Source organism: Perca fluviatilis, chromosome 23 (assembly GCF_010015445.1).
Source record: "Perca fluviatilis chromosome 23, GENO_Pfluv_1.0, whole genome shotgun sequence".
In the NCBI taxonomy this organism is placed as follows: Eukaryota; Metazoa; Chordata; class Actinopteri; order Perciformes; family Percidae; genus Perca; species Perca fluviatilis.
Genome location: NC_053134.1, coordinates 7,675,440 through 7,692,157, shown reverse-complemented (window position 1 = coordinate 7,692,157; position 16,718 = coordinate 7,675,440). Strand labels below are relative to the sequence as shown.

The window sequence follows — 16,718 nt, the reverse complement described above, 5'->3', positions numbered from 1 at the left end:
AAAGTGCAATTAAGGGAAGCTACATGTTTGGATACTGAAATATCACAAAATGTAGGTGGATTAGCATAAAATGGGTCCCCAGAAGATGTATCCTACTAACTCTGGTGATTGCCAACGTGAAGTTGATATTTGTGGTTTTGATTAAAATACAGTATCTCACAAAAGTGAGTACACCCTTCACATTTTAGTAAATATTTCATAATATTTTTTAATGGGACAACACTGAAGAAATTACACTTTGCTACAATGTAAAGTATTAAGTGTACAGCTTGTATAACAGTGTAAATGTGCTGTCCCCTCAAAATAACTCAACACACAGCCATTAATGTCTAAACCGCTGGCAACAAAAGTGAGTACACCCCTATGTTAAATTCCCATAGAGGCAGGCAGATTTTTATTTTTAAAAGCCAGTTATTTCATGGATCCAGGATACTATGCATCCTGATAAAGTTCCCTTGGCCTTTGGAATTAAATAGCCCCACATCATCACATAGCCTTCACCATACCTAGAGATTGGCATGGGGTACTTTCCATAAAATCATCTCTCAATGCAAATCAAACCAGCTATTAGGCTAACCGACATAAAACCATGCCATATTTACTAAAATGTGAGGGGTGTACTCACTTTTGTGAGATACTGTATCTCAACAGTTATTGGATTCATTTACATTACATTTTAAATTTGGTTCACACATTCATATTCCCCCATGAATTGTGATTACTTTGGTGACAATATGATTTTTCATCTAGTGACATCATCAGGTCAAAATGTTCAATGTTCAATACTTTGGTTTTATAACCAAATACCTGTAAAACTAATTACATCAGCCTCAGCTGCAATCAGTGCTAATTAGCAAATGTTAGCATGCTAGAATAGGAGAGTGAACATGGTGACAATTATACCTTCTAAACTAAATCAGCATGCTAACATTGTCTCTATGAGCATGTTGCCATGCTAGCATTAGCATTTACAGTAGCACTGCTGTGCTTAAGTACAGCCTCACTGAGACTCTTAGTCTTGTTAAAGTTTTGCTTTTGTGGAGTCAGAGGTTACTTTCATCTTGTTACATGAAAATGATTAGACCCATGAAGAAATTAGTTCTTATGTGGTTGTTTTAATGTAGTAGAGAAAGACGAGAGTACAGGGTCTGCAGCTTCTGTATGACAGAATTTACAGTGTTGACATTTTATTATAGCAGGGAGTTACTGCTCTGTGCTGTTTCGCCATTTTTTCTTAGGGAAAAGGGAACAAAGTTCTGCTCTTTAATGAGTCCTTCCAAGAGGGAAGGACTTTGCTGGGAGAAAAGGAAGACACTAAGCTGTCCCCTATGATTAATTCAAATGAGATGAAGCATGAACCCCATAGGAGTTTCGCTTAGATAATTACAACAAAGGAGACTGGAGCAAATGTTGTCCTGCTGACAGAACCAAAGTCACAAGAACAATTAATGACGGCAAAGAAAGCTTGATTATTAGCTGGCTTTTAGCTCAGAGGGACGGCGGCGGTTTAACCATTTGCATGGCGGCTGACTGTTATGTTGTTGTAGTAATAAACTAGATTTTGTCTTTTATTTGTGGACGTGTTGTGGTTATAGAGTTCTGTTTATGCTCAGCAAGCTCTGCACACCGCGGGGAGCATTGTCAGTTCTTGAACTTAGTGTTTCTCTGTTGTCTGTTTAGTGGTTAGTGTATATTGTTTTCCCACTGAGTACCTGGGGTTTTGTAACGTAAATGCATATTTCAGTCCTCTTTGTTTGATCTTCTTAATCTTTATCTCACTTCCTCTTAATATTCAGGCCAGTAGCACACTGCGTAAACTCACACTGAGTAGCATCATGGGGACTACCTGACTACCTGCAGTGGAAAGGTTTTCTGTGCTGAATGAATTTGGCTAATTGATGTTTCAAGCTACATGCTACAGAGTACCAAACCAGCATAGCAAACAGAGTCTGCAAGCTGCACAGTGTAGCTGCAAGTAATGATTGTTGCCTTTAATTATTACCTCTATGGTCTGATTGAGGTTAAGGATTGTTGCTGACTAAATGATAACAAATTCAGTTTTTCTCATTTCAAGCCCGTAAAACCTTGGCTTCATTTCTCAATAAGATCAAATGTTCATGATTAAATAAGCAACAATCAGAGTTAAATAATAAAAAACAAACAGCCTTAGATATTAGAGATGTACCGATAGACCGGCCGGTGACCGGAATTGGCCGGTTTTCACGTGCTCGGCCATGACCGGCGACCGGCAGGTCAGTCTGACATATGCCGATTTCATGCCGGTCAAAGCTACAATTAACTGACAACATAAGTTACACGAGTTAGGGAACCTCGTGAATTAACCTGCAACATGTCAGCTGTTTGGAAATTCTTCAGCGTGTGTGCAGAAGATAACAAGTTTGTAATATGCAACACCTGCAAGGAAAAAGTAGGGCGTGGAGGGACGACACCAAAAACCCAAATCACATTTTTTTAGTTGGATGTGAAAAGAAGGAAATGGTTCTAACATTGCACTTTAGATGTGTGTGAATTTCCCACACCAGGAGTAATTTATATAGTTCTATTTTATAGTGATCCATTATCTGTTCAAAAAATGTTCTATGTTCTGTGCAAAATGTTCTATTAAAGAAAAGATAGAAAATAAATATTTGTGTGTGCTGTAAAGTGGTTAGAAAAAATTAAATCGGAATCGGCTAAAATCAGTATCGGCTGGCCTAACTCAAAGAAAATCGGAAATCAGAATCGGCCTAGAAGGTTGTAATCGGTGCATCTCTATTAGATATTATTTGTTGGAGTATTTAGCACTCAGAAGCTCAGCTAATCTATGTGGATGTGGTTTGATCACATTTGGTAGACAAACAACCCTCCAACTTACTGTCATCAGATTTTGATTAAAATGTTGCCAAACTGTTATTAGTGATTATACCATGGTCTGGGTTAATACTCGATTCTGATTGGCTGCAGGGTGTCCATTAAAAAGTGATATAGGACACCTACTAAAGGAGTTCGGTGAAACTGACTGTTTACTGTTCTATATTAATGCGCTACATTAAATCAAAAAGGAAATGTGGATTTATTATTTCCAAATCGTCCTCCGAACACCACAGGATGGCGCACACGCACCACAGGATGGCGCTAAAACACTTCGGCGGAGGCAACCGGTTCACGCCTCGCCGTCGTCCACTAATACCTGACAATGGACACCTCGTCGGGCATTAACCCTTACTTAACCCTTTTCGAACCAGTCAGAAGAGCTCAGACAAAACAAGAATGGCATCAATATGTAATGTTTAATCACCAAAACTTTTGCAGAAAATGTTGAGTTCATGTAGGAGCCCAGCAATCATATTAAGAAGCTGATTGAGATAATAGGTTTTTTAGAAACATCCCCATAACCTCAACCAAACCATGTTAGTTCCCCAAAGTCAATGACAACCGTAGCACTGGCTGTAGGGCTCATCTTCCTCAGTCGCAGGTCTTATCATGATTTCTTTGTTCTGCACCAAGCCCCTTGAGGAGCTGCCCCGCTGCATCTGATTCATTGCATACCTAATCATGTTCGTCTAAGATGTCATTGCTGGAGTCTTACCCAGCCACACATCTTCAATCACTTCAACAGTATTGTAGAATTCCCATGTACATATATTGATGTATTTAATTCTTTCTAGATAACAGTCTGTGAGGCTCCCTGGAGCCGGAGTGCAAACTGTGCTGTGAGCATCGTGCTCTGTTTACGTCTGGCTGCCTGTGAACTCTGTCAGGGGCCTTTAGTCTGACAGATGGAGAACCTTGGAGCGCACTCTTACCGTGTCATTCTGTCTAAGCAATGAGGTTTCAAGACAGGCCAGCATTCCTCAGACTGGGTATTTTTGGGAACAAACAATCAAACAAGATCAAAGAGAGGATGTGTGTTGTGCTGCGATGTGTTTACTGTGAGCACTGCAGCTTACAGCTTCAGACTTTCACATATATTGTTTTATACACATATTACTCATGGATGCAGTAAGAAAATGCATTAACTCCCAAGATGCAGGCTGTGGTGTTTTCTGTCTGAACTCAGTGTCCGTGTTCTCCTATAAGCCTCAAACCTCCAGCGTTCCAATAAACCAAGTAAATTATTAGATTAATGCAGGTATTCATTTTTCTGAGAAATCGACACTGCAGCCTAACACAGCAGTATTTTCCCTCTCAGAGCAATATCGTTATTCTTAAATGCATCACTAATGACCTCATCGATAAACTGCTGTGAATCTGCCAAAATCCTGAATCTGAGAATTATGACTCTCTAAATGTCAGTGCTGAATATCTGCCTCAGTAGTACACAAGTTTGGGATTTCAGACTTTGAAATTCACGGCTTGAAATGGGTTCATACCAAAAGCAATTGACAATATTCATCAAAGTGAAAAAGCACAACATATTCTCTATTCTCTGCCTTAAATAAAGGTTTACCTAATGTCTGTGGCCTGTGTACTTTTAACAGAGATCTGTTCGGTTATAAGGTTTTTTTGTGCGAGATGTTGGGAAAAATATTACAAGCTGTCCTCCATCATGACTTAATTGAAGTTAGGCTTTTCTAAAGCAACTTTTTGATTTATGCCTCCTCAATTACGCACACTCTGCCTATTCTCGACCATTATGCAAGCCCTAATGTGTGAAAGTGTTAAAAATATTTTTGTCCCTACATTGTAACTAAAGCATCATTGCAGCTTATTTCAATTTGGATGTAATTATTACCTCCGCCAAGGAGTTAATGTTTGCAGTTTGGTTTGTTTGTCTTGTTTGTCGGAAAAACTACTGGCCCAATTTTCATGAAACTTGGTGGAATGGTGTAGCATTGGCAAAGGAAGAACACATTCAATTTTGGATCGGATCCAAATCACAGGGCAGCTATACAAATTATTTTTCACTTTCGTTAATATTGCAAGATAGGCCATGGCCTTGGCGGACATTGGCCAAAAATATGAAAAAATATGAACTAGAAGGGCACTCAAAGAGTGCCCTTCTAGTTCATATTTTTGGCCGTCATGCTTATGTTTTTGATAACATCTGGGAACGTGGTAGCCTGGTTCCAGACCTCTGAATCATTGCCCACATTTCCAATTTTTCCAATCTATTTTTCTGTCCATTAGATGTTAAGCTGGAGCCAGGAGAAGGTAAGCTTAGCTTAGCACAAAGACTGGAAACAGGGGCAAACGGCTGGCCTGGCATAAAGTTAACAAAATCCGACTACCAGCACCTCTAAAGCTCTAAAGCACGTTTTGTCTCGTGCGCCGTGAAGAAAATGACATTTTGCCATTTTACAGGTTGTTATGCTAGCTGCCCACGTTTTGCTAAGCTAACCAGCTGCTAGATGGATTTAACAGACATGAGTGTAATTGATCTTCTCATCGAACTGTCCACCTGAAAGGGAATGTTGAGCTATTCCTATAATCGCAGTATTTCTTCGATCAGTGTAAAAAATGGTAACTTCAATGTTCCAAGCAAATGCTGCTGTAGCTTCCGCGTCAAATGACGTTGGCTCGACAAAAATACCTCACTCTGTCAAAATAAGAGCATGCTGCATTACTAACTCTGATTCAATCGCAAAACTGTTGGTTTGTTTATGACCTGGTTGATCTTCTGACTTTTCACATTTCATCACTCATTATAGAAACAATGATAAAGGTTCTTAAAACAATCTAAAGTATCCCCAGTCTATGATTATCCCTAATGCATCTGACTGTCCTACTAGCCCACAATCACATTTCTAACTTCAGGTAGGTCACAAGGCCTAAAAATGCTTCCCAGATTCATTTGACATTTTGCAAACTCACACTGACACAGATATTGTAGTTTCCCCATGACTCTTGCGTAAGAAAACTGGAAGAAAAACTGAGAAATAAGAGCTAAGATAAAACGAGGATAGAATAAGAGCTCAGACTCCTAAGTTATTTACTGAGAGAAGTATAATGCGCATAACATTTCAAGGCAGCTTTTCTCACTCACTAAGCATTGTGTGGGCATATGTGTATGACTAAATGTACGGTGAATCAGAGAGTGAGCGATTGAAGGAATGAGTGTTGCGAGTACTCCCATGACAAAGGAGTACAGAAGAAAATGAATTTGTACTCTGAGAGTAATGCGTAGGACTTTGTTATAATGACTAGATCGTTCCTCAGCGTACTACACAATGTCATTATCTTCAATGAATTTCTATTCCTGTCATTTTTATTTACCCTATTCTTCATCACATTATGTTGGTAAAATCTATTCTCATGTATGAAACAATCCTCCAGGTGATCTGGTATCCCGGGCCATGCACCACCTACAACCCCTGCACATCAAGAACCCCAGCAACGGGACTCCGGTCCACCAAAAGACCACCAACATCACAGTGCACTGGGAGCCCGAGGCCCTCTACACACTGTGTTACTTCATGCACTGTCCACAGATGGAGTGGGAGAACCCCAACGTTGAGCCATCCAAAGTCACTTTACAGACTGAGAGGTAAGTCCAGCCGTAACCCTGGAGATGATGCTGCTTTCACACTTTTAGTTTAGTCCAAATCCGGTGACAGTTTGCCTAGTCTATATCCACGGCATTCCACTCGTTCTGCCCGAAATTCCACCTGATGTGACTCAGTGTTTTCGGATGTCCATTACCTTCCGCTTTCTATGTGTTGTATTTTTAAACTCCAGTTTATGAGGACTATGGTTAACTGCTCCTCAGATCTCTGCATGGTGAATCGAGACAGCTAGCTAGACTATCTGTCTAATCTGAGTTTTCTGTTGCACAACTAAAACAACCTTTGAACGTACACGTTCCACCAAAACAAGTTCCTTCCTGAGGCTATTTTCCAGCGGCACCGTGGCTCCGCTCGGCGCTTAGCACCACCCAAGACAATTGTGATTGGTTTAAAGAAATGCCAATAAACGAGAGCCCATTTTTCTCCCATCCCGGCTTAGTGTGTGGACTAACCAGACCCTCCTCCACAGCGCTGTGAACAAATGTCTGGCAATGTGAGACTACGGTTTGCCTAAAAATGTGTAATAATATGAACTCTGTGTAGACCAAGAAGCCCTATCCAGGTCCACCTAAATTAGGTGGTCCCAGATTGGTTACATTTGAACTGCGGTAAAGTCTTTGTGATCCGTGCTGTTACTGAAGAAAACTTCATGTTTGCATGGAGTCGTTCCCTTCAGTCGTGCTGAAGTGTGTCTCTAGTTTCCCTGTGTGCAGGACATTATTTTTCCACAGTGGGGTTGAACAGTTGCTCTATGATGAAATAACTACACTTATGTCGTAATGTAGGACACTATAAACAAGTGTGAAAGCAGACTAGTAGGGTTAAAATCAGATGGACTTTGGTTTAGAACTCAAAACAAACCAACCCAGTGTGGAAACAGGATAGAATTTTACCAGTCAGAAATAATCTTAACTTAAAGCTCGGTAGGTGAAGACAAAAGCTGTTTTACCGATTCAGTTGTTGAACGCCCTGTGATTAATAGATTACTAACAACCACAAACACAGGAGGGACCCAAATGCAGGACACGGGCAGGGTTGGGTGATAGGTGTTTTTATTGTAGAGCAGGATCTGGATAAGGGCCTGTTGGCCAGGAATGGGAAGAATGGAGATAATGGAGGACAGGGCTGGCATGAGTGTGGAATGAGGGGGAAGTGTTGCCGCCAGGGGTAGCTAGGAGGTTGGCAGGTAGGCAGGGAGACAAGCAGGAAGACAGGGTTGATGATCCTGGGACACAAGAGAGACTGGTTAAACACAGAGATACTTAATCACTACAGAAATAACTGAGTTTGCCTGGAAGCGTAACTACCACTGTGGTTGAAACAACAGTCAGATGAATAATGGTTGAAGAGCCGGGCTAGGTTTCCTGCAGGCTGAGAGACAGGTGAGCAGACCGTGTTCGAAACCTTTCCCTCATTCACTCACTCACTCACTCACTATTCCCTATTTAGAGTTTATTAAATAGTGAACTATATAGGGAATGACCAAACGAGATTTCGGACACTACACTGAAAACACAACACGTGACTTGCGTCCGTAGATGCGCCGCTTATGTGTGTGACGTAGGCGGGCGCTCCCAGCATCACGTAAACAAACCAAAACAAAAATACTTCTAATACGTCTCTGAAACAAACCGAGCACTCAGGAGGAGAGTAAAAGGTTGTATATATTTTGCATGTTACATTGCCACTGTTTAGAAACGAAAGCCCGTTCCATTTTTCCTTTTCAGTTTTCGCAGTTACTTCTGCTTCTTCTTCTCCTCCGGGAAAACACGACCGTGCTGCATTGTGGTATATGGGAGTTAAATGTAAGGTACATCCAGGGCTTGACATTAACTTTTTTGCTTACCAGCCACTGTGGTTAGTGGTTTTCCAAAGCTACTAGCCACTCAGCATTTTCACTAGCCGCTATTTTGTGGAAAATGACATAGCAACCGGCACGTGCCCTCGGTGACGGGAAGCTGAGTGCACTCTCTCTGTACTTCTTCTACAAACCTATACCTATACAGTCTATGACCTATACAATTGTTGCCTCAGCTTGCCATGTTGCGTGTGCACGCTGATTGGAGCTCTGTGGGATATTTTAAGGAATCGCCGTGGCTTGCTGGTCTGATGTGCCGTACGGGCCACCGTACTCCAGCCGTGGGCTGCCGCTGCACACTGGGTCACAGCTGTGTTCCCCTGTCGGGCGGCAGCACAGTGGCACAGTACTCCAGCCACCAGTGTTACAATATAATGGCATGCCACCTGCCAAAGCGGCTAGTGAGAGTGACTCTATTACCCGCCACTCCCGAAATCTACCCTCATTTGGCGGGTTGGCAGGTTGGCGGGTGCTAATGTCAAGCCCTGGGTACATCGTATGTACGCTCAAATTAGCTGTGCATTGTGGGTATTTTATAGTGGACTATATAGTGAATGAAATTAACCGTGGAGAATTCGAACATCACTACAAAATGGTGCACTATTTCCGTGATAGGTAACGGTTTCAAACACAGCTTGGGAGAGGTGATGAGCTGATTGCAAACAGGTGTACAGAATGAGCCCAGTGAGGAGCCAGGAGAATGAGGAAGGGAGACACCGCCAACACAAACACAACATAAACTGAGAGAGAGAGAGGAGAGAGAGAGAGAGAGAGAGAGAGAGAGAGAGAGAGAGAGAGAGACAGGAGCACAGGGAAGGGGAACACTAGGGAATCTCCTTAGGGTAGGGACACAGCTGTAACACAATGGCTTTTATACTATGTCTGGCTACCATATGACACTGAAGTAGCTTTTTTATTGGCATATTTTAAGCGATTTACCAGATTCACCAGTAACTCTGACCACCCAGACACAAATATCTGGTAAATATGACACAGTCACGTGATATGTCCGTACTCTACCAGTTGTCAAGGATCACCTGAACTTTTTTAAACAACTTACCTGTGCACAAAGGATCAATTTAGGCAACAGAAAGCAGCCTTTCTTTGCCGCATTTGGAGAATGGCACAAGCCTCAGCAAGCATTTAACTGTCCCAAAGAGCCAAAAATAAAGCTATTTTGAAAATATATAATATAAATATATTGTCATTACATTTTGTCAATTGGTTAACTTGTATACTATGATATGTTGTCCTTTGCCTCCACTCATCAAGCTTTAATCAAGCAGTATGATGATTTTTATCTCTGAGAAATGTTTGTGTAAGTTGAAATCCAATCTCCAAAAAAGTCCCACATTTCTGGCAAACCTCACACACTGTAAAAGATCTCTGTCTTGATAGGTAGACACATATATCCTTTCAACCATATTGCCTCTGTCAGTTAGTGGCACACCAGAGCTAGAATGTTTTCAATTGGTCTAAAAGGTTAGTACAGACATTCCTACTTTTTTGCACAAGTTTTTCACCCCACAAGTGATCCTGATGTAAGATGCTGCGTGGGCTGGTCAGCGCAGACACTTCCCTAGGCATTGAGCAGATTGATGGGAACCAGAGGGCCTTCACTTGGATGGACGGATGGACAGATTTCCCAACATCTTTCTTCCACTCTGTGGAGATAAAACTCTCTCCTGACAACCCTGAGGGAGCATAAGGAATGTCAGGCGGAGTGACATGTCAGCAGGCTCTCGGGTCCCCAGAGAGAAAATTCTCTATTTAGCATTCTGCTGAAAGGTTGAAGACAAGTAGAAAGAGCCTATATAACACGCTGGGATGGGAGGGAGGGAGAATATGTTTAAATGAGAGGAACCCTTCTTGGGTTGTTTAGTTGAAGCTTCAGGTAAGTATTTGTAAGGTGAAAAATCATTGAAATTACTTTTACACCTTTTACCCGACGTTAAATAAGGAGAGCAAAATTGATTTATCGCTCCAAATTTTTGAAGCTTGTAAGAAAATCTAAAGGAATTTAAAATAATAACAGAGCTGCAGTAGATTATGGTTCATGATACAGTATATCCAGTGTGTAGTCCTGCTGTCTGTATTGATGGATAACATTACCGTCACTGTTTTCGTTCTAGACTGGGCCTCCCTCTTTTGCAAACCTAGAACAGTCGATATGTCTTTCGGGGGAAGCAAACATCAGAGGGAAAAGGGAGGAGGTCTGAATAATCACATTACTCAGCCATCTAAACAGCAGCAGAGACCTTGCTTTTTTTAAAAACCCTTGCCAGAGTTCAAATTCCTGGCAGACTGTAGGTGTAAAGACAAGGATAGCTTTGGTTTCGGAATGAGAAACTGATTCACACAAAATGTAGACTAGTCAAACACGGTGTGTCAATATCTAAAAGCTGCTGCTTTAACTAAACATGTGCTCACAGCTAAATTAAAGAAGGACCAGGCAGCTGCATACATGGTAAACATAACAGTCCCAAATGATTTCTCTCAGCTGGGTACGTGCTTCTGTTTGAATCATTCTTTTGAGAAATGATGGTTGCCAGAGGGTCATGAGGGAATAAAGCTCTTCGGGGACCTTTGCTGATGGATTCATAATATAATTTAACTGACTATCACATAAAATAAGCCCATTTGTTTTAAAGCGCCCATATTATGCTCATTTTCAGGTTCATAACTGTATTTTAAGGTTGTACCAGAATATGTTTACATGGTTTAATTTTCAAAAAACACCATGTTTTTGTTGTACTGCACAGCTCTCTCTCACTGCTGCAGATCCTCTTTTCACCTGGTTTCTGTTTTAGCTACAGAGTGAGACCTCTTTTCATCTTCTTCTTCTGTACTATCTTTGATTGCACTCGCACATGCTCAGTAGTTCAGATGTAGATCATGTCAGCTAGCTAACTCTAGAGACAGTAAAAGAAAGCCTGTTTCTCCAACTTTGGTCAGTTACAAGGCAGGATTAGCTGGGAGACTTCTAAATGAGGGCGCACATGGAAGTAGTTCTTTTGTAGATTATGGTGAACTTGTGTGTGTTGTAGCAGTGCTTTGCTATTGAGAACGACGTAGCATGCTAGCGTTAGCATGCTAATGCTAACGGTTAGCATGCTAACGAGCTAACGGTTGTGGTTAGCCAGCTCATTTCGGACTGTGACGTCACAGTCCGAGCCGATTTTGAACAGCTCACTAGGAGACTGAAAGCAGGACACATTCAGAAACTGTATCTCACTCAAAACAGCATGGATGGATTTTTTTCAAAGTTTGTATGTGTGTGGAAGCACCAGAGACACAAAAGAACACCCCAAATCCCAGAAAAAGTGATTTTTTCATAATATGGGCACTTTAAGGTTTTCTAATGTGCATCTGAGACTGCTTCATGGTTCTAAAAGCCTGAAAGGAAAATCTGTCTTATCATCTAAACTGAGATCTGGTGAGTCAGGATTATTCCCAACTCTGTCATAATTAATGTTTCTTGTACAATAAGTACATTTGTTGCTAAAAGTACTTAATTGAGTTCATAAAAGTGGCATAGTCATGATGGTTAAATACAAATGGGAAAAATTATTATTTTATTATCTGCTAAATGAGAAGCTAGTGAAAGCAATTTTTTTCCAACGTGTCTTGATCTACCAATGACCAGCTCTAAGGGCCCATATAAGCCACATGTACCAAGGCTGTCCTGTTTGTCATTAGTTCACTAATACAAAGTAGAGAAAAGGACCACTTTTATGAAAGGATAATTATTATGAATGAGGAGGATATAGTGAAGGCACACTGCCAGCAGATGGACTCGTAGCAATAATGTAGATCTATGAACTCCATCAAGTCCAGGGAAACAATAAAGTTTCATTTCGTATAACTCTCAGGAAGAAAGCGATTAACTTTATTTTCCTCAAATTATATCTTTAATGTGTGTGTTATAAACAGCTCATTCTGCTTGTGTTCGTGATCTAAAGGGGTTTAATGCCTGATGAATAACTTATCTGCATGTTGCTGCAGTTGCACTGTGAGGGGAAAAGATACACAGCAGACAGAAAAACATAAGAGAGTGTATGAGAGAAAGAGAGATTAGGTGATTTACAGGTTATGTGATTAGAGACTATACACGCACGCCACACACACACACACACACACACACACAGGTCCTGAAAAAAAAAAATGATGATATATGAACATGTCAGCCAGCCAAGACCCATTACCGATTTTGATTAAAGAATGTAATAACAGCATTTAGGGAGGTTGCAGCATCTAGATCTCTTTCTGTTCTGGACTAGCTGAGTTATACATTATGAATATTGATTTAGTGTGGCTGCCTTCACAGTTATCTGTAAAGGAATCTTTAATTAGAAAGTTTGTGTGCTATCAGTGTTGGACCAGAATCTCTATTAAGTGATTTTATTTGAAAGGTGAATAAAGCAGCAATGTGTTTCAAAGGATTACGTATAATATATTAATCTTGGCATACACATGTCACATTAGTCATGATACTATATATAATAATATGGCATTTAACATTCTGTGTATCTGCATTGGTAAATGTAACTGACTGGACTTTTTTTCTCTTTTATAGCCTTCTTCAGATCTTTTTTGTGTGCACAATTATTATATTATACACAATTTGCATTAATGTGTTCTTCATATTGCATATAATTTAAATTGTTATGTTTATTTTAATATAAAACACCTTTTCATGTTGTATAATGACCTACTGTTTGCACAGCATCACACATGCTATAGCATAAGTTTAGTAGGTTAAAGCCCCTGAAAACTCAAATCATAAGTATTTCTCCAAAACATTACATTCGTGGTGACAATCAAGGTAAAAAAAAAAAATCTTAAAGGTCCCATGGCATGAAAATTTCACTTTATGAGTTTTTTTTTAACATTAATATGAGTTCCCCCAGCCTGTCTATGGTCCCCCAGTGGCTAGAAATGGCGATAGGTGTAAACCGAGCCCTGGGTATCCTGCTCTGCCTTTGAGAAAATGAAAGCTCAGATGGGCCGATCTGGAATCTTCTCCTTATGAGGTCATAAGGAGCAAGGTTACCTCCCCTTTCTCTGCTTTGCCCGCCCAGAGAATTTGGCCCACCCATGAGAGAGAGACATCATGGCTTTCAAACGAGCAAAGTGGCAGTTGGTCAAGGCCCAGCAAAAGAGCACAGAGAAAAGACAAAAGCAAAAGAAATCTGTCATGTAAAATAACCCAAACTCTTCTAACTTTGGTAAGAAATCAATGAAAATTATAAACTTTCAGGGCTTTTTAAAGTATTTTTTTTTAAAACCTCATCTTACTTAAAGAGTACATTGGTAAGTTATTTTTGAATTATTTGAATCCTTATTGCATGTGGATAAGGGCATGTCACATTCCTTTAAGTTTCAACAAATCGGATATGATTTGCCTATTTGATGCAGGCCGTTCCTGGTACTGCCTCCGCTGATGGAGTGGATCCGGGTGGCTGTCGCCCACACCGAGCATCGACGAAGCTTCTCTGTGGACAGCGATGACGTGAGGCAGGCCGCCAGGCTGCTGCTCCCCGGTGTGGACTGTGAACCACGACAAATAAAGTAAGGACGTGATGCTTGTGACAAAGCAACAAGCAAGCTGCTCTTAAGGCGGAAATAATCCCACAGGTTTAGTTAAACTTCAGTGAGTGAAGATGGAGTGAGTCCTTCTTGCTTCTGGAAGTGTTTAATCATCTTAACATTTTGCCTATAAGCCCAGTAGCTTAACTCAGAAATCTCTCAGGGCATAGATTCTCCCCCAAAAAAGTGTTTTCCTATAAATCTATAAAGCACTCTGTTGGACTGGAACTAATTATAACATGCAAGCCAGATATCCACACTGGCATACAGAGAAACAGAGTGATTGAGTCAAAGCTATATTCAGCACAAAAGCATGCTTATAAATGTGTATAATTAAAGTATAATACAGTGTTGGTTGGTGTGGATCTTGTATTGTAATGTATCATCAGTAAATTGCCACTTCCTGGCACTGATTGATCGGTCCCTATATAACTTTGATAGCAGGAGCTATACTTGTGTTTATTACTAATTAGCAAATGTTAGCATGCTAAGATGCTAAACTAGGGGGGTTAACATTAAATCTGCTAAACATAAGCATGTAACTTTAGCATTTAGCTCAAGTACAGCCTCACAGAGCTGCAAGCATGGCTGCAATCTTGTTGCAATGTCGAACTTAAAAGTGTGTTCATGAGACTTGGCAGTTACGAAATGAAGTCCCTCTTTCATGAACAGCAGCAGCCAGTCGGCTGGCTTCGTGACTTGGGGATAACTCTTCTCTCTGCATGTTTCTGTCTCACCTGTTTCCCCCTCTCTCCCCCTTTTCTCTTCTCTCCTTCACAAACACACCACAGCAGGCACGTAGCCGTGCACAAGATTTGTCACACAGCAGCTCACTTAGCGACGTCGTGTTGGTGTCAGTGGGTTAAAAGTCTTATCGCATCTCAAATACTTGCAGAGAAATAATGATTGAAACACTAAGAGGTGTGAATTGTCAATTAACATCTCGCTATATATGTCAGGTATAATTGTCAAGTAAAATTTGACAAACATCATGAAACGGTTCCTCTGTGACCCTGTGGGTAAGGACAGCTGTGCACAGCTTGGATTAAGAGGCTTTAGGGGAGACATGCATGAGCAATAATGAGTCACAGCAAAAGCCTTACCTGGAGAAAAGCTACTTTAGGAAGGGAAGAAAGTAGAGACCCAAGCAAAGTGAATTGACTTTGAATGCACACAGCTTGAAATACTTGAAATAAACTTGTAAAGTTCAAGTTCATTTTATAACATTCAAGATTTTAAGTTGGGGAAAGCAGAGTAGCTGTCATTTTAAGTTTCCTTCAGTGTGCAATAGAGGTGTTTAGCCACAGATCTCAAAATCCATTTCTGAGATAAGCTCCCACTTCATCACAGTAATGGATTTGCTGTTTCCATCTGCAGAGCGGAGGATTGTTTCTGTGCCATGAGAAAGCTGGATGCCGCCTCCACAGAGGCCAAGTTCCTGCAGGATTTGGGCTTCAGGATGCTCAACTGCGGACGGACGGACCTGGTCAAGCAGGCCGTGAACCTGCTGGGGCCCGATGGCATTAACAGCATGAGCGAACAGGTCCGGCACTTAACACACACACTCCTACATGTACATACAGCATTAACATCACACACCTACACAGCGATAGTGGAGAGAGTTAAACACAATGAATTTCTAACAAGTACACCTGGCAATCCATCTCGGTTCACACATAGACTGAGCACAGGCTGCTCCCTATGAGTCATGCAATGTGCTAAATTCTTATGCCATGATGCAACTTTTCAAAATTCACATTATTTACAAGAGAATCTTGGTTTCTTTGTGTCTGTGTTTACGATTGTTAGGTATAGGAATACAAACACAGTATACGGATATGCGCAGATATAGGCATCATCTGAATATTTGCTGTAATATTTTCACCCCACACAAATCACTTCTTTTCAGTTATTACTAAGACACACTGAAACACAGACACCACAACAACCAGCTGAACCCATACTTTACAGTAGTGTCAGGATCTCTGATGATCATCAAAGATAAACGTCTATAAATCCATTTAGAAATCATAACAAAAAACAATCTGTATAATAATTATCAATTAATCTGCTGATTATTTTCCAGTTAACCGTTTTACTAAACCTCGTTAAATTTTTTTGTCCGGCCAACACTGCAAAACCCAAAGATAGTTTGTTTATTACTGGATGATGACGAATTGGAGTGGTTGTTTAAATTTAATATTTATAAGTTGGCGACTTTTGTTTCTAAAGCTTGGCAAAAAAGACTAGAAGGTTTATTTGTTTAGGGTATGTGGTTACTTTGGCATCTGGTCCTTTGTCCTAGGTAATGGTGTCTTGTAAGCCCATGTGGGCGAGGCATATTGTATTGTATGCATGACACAATAATAAAAAAATATGAATTCATTCATTACCACCTAAGACAATAAAAGCAGCAAATCCTCATAGTTAAGATGCTGTGAGCAATGATCGTTTGGCAACTTTGCATGAAAAATGACTCACGATTAATCGATTTATATTAAAATAGTTGCTGAAAATGAACCTGTATCGATGATTTCCAACAACTTCCAGTGAATACAAATATTTTTGTGAAATGAACACAGATAGTAGCTGTATATTATAACCCTACTGTTTATCCAAAAAATGAAGCAGAAAGGAGTGATCTAATGGTCCATTTGCATCTGATACTGCAACACTTTTCCTGGACTGGTTCGATATCTCAATCTTACTGCATCCAAGTGTTAATGTCTTTTGGGATTTTCTACTTTCCCCAGTCAATGGAGATA

The 16,718-nt window shown here is 40.5% G+C and overlaps 1 protein-coding gene across 1 annotated transcript in view; it reads left to right on the top strand.

Moving 5' to 3' along the window:
- The window catches only part of LOC120553325 (ankyrin repeat and BTB/POZ domain-containing protein BTBD11-A), a 211,631-nt gene that overhangs the window by 174,477 nt on the left and 20,436 nt on the right, over nucleotides 1-16,718 (top strand). Inside the window, exons 3-5 of the mRNA XM_039791618.1 lie at nucleotides 6,277-6,487; nucleotides 13,783-13,935; nucleotides 15,331-15,496. Of these exons, the coding sequence (XP_039647552.1) occupies nucleotides 6,277-6,487; nucleotides 13,783-13,935; nucleotides 15,331-15,496 (530 nt within the window). The remainder of the gene's footprint in view (nucleotides 1-6,276; nucleotides 6,488-13,782; nucleotides 13,936-15,330; nucleotides 15,497-16,718) is intronic.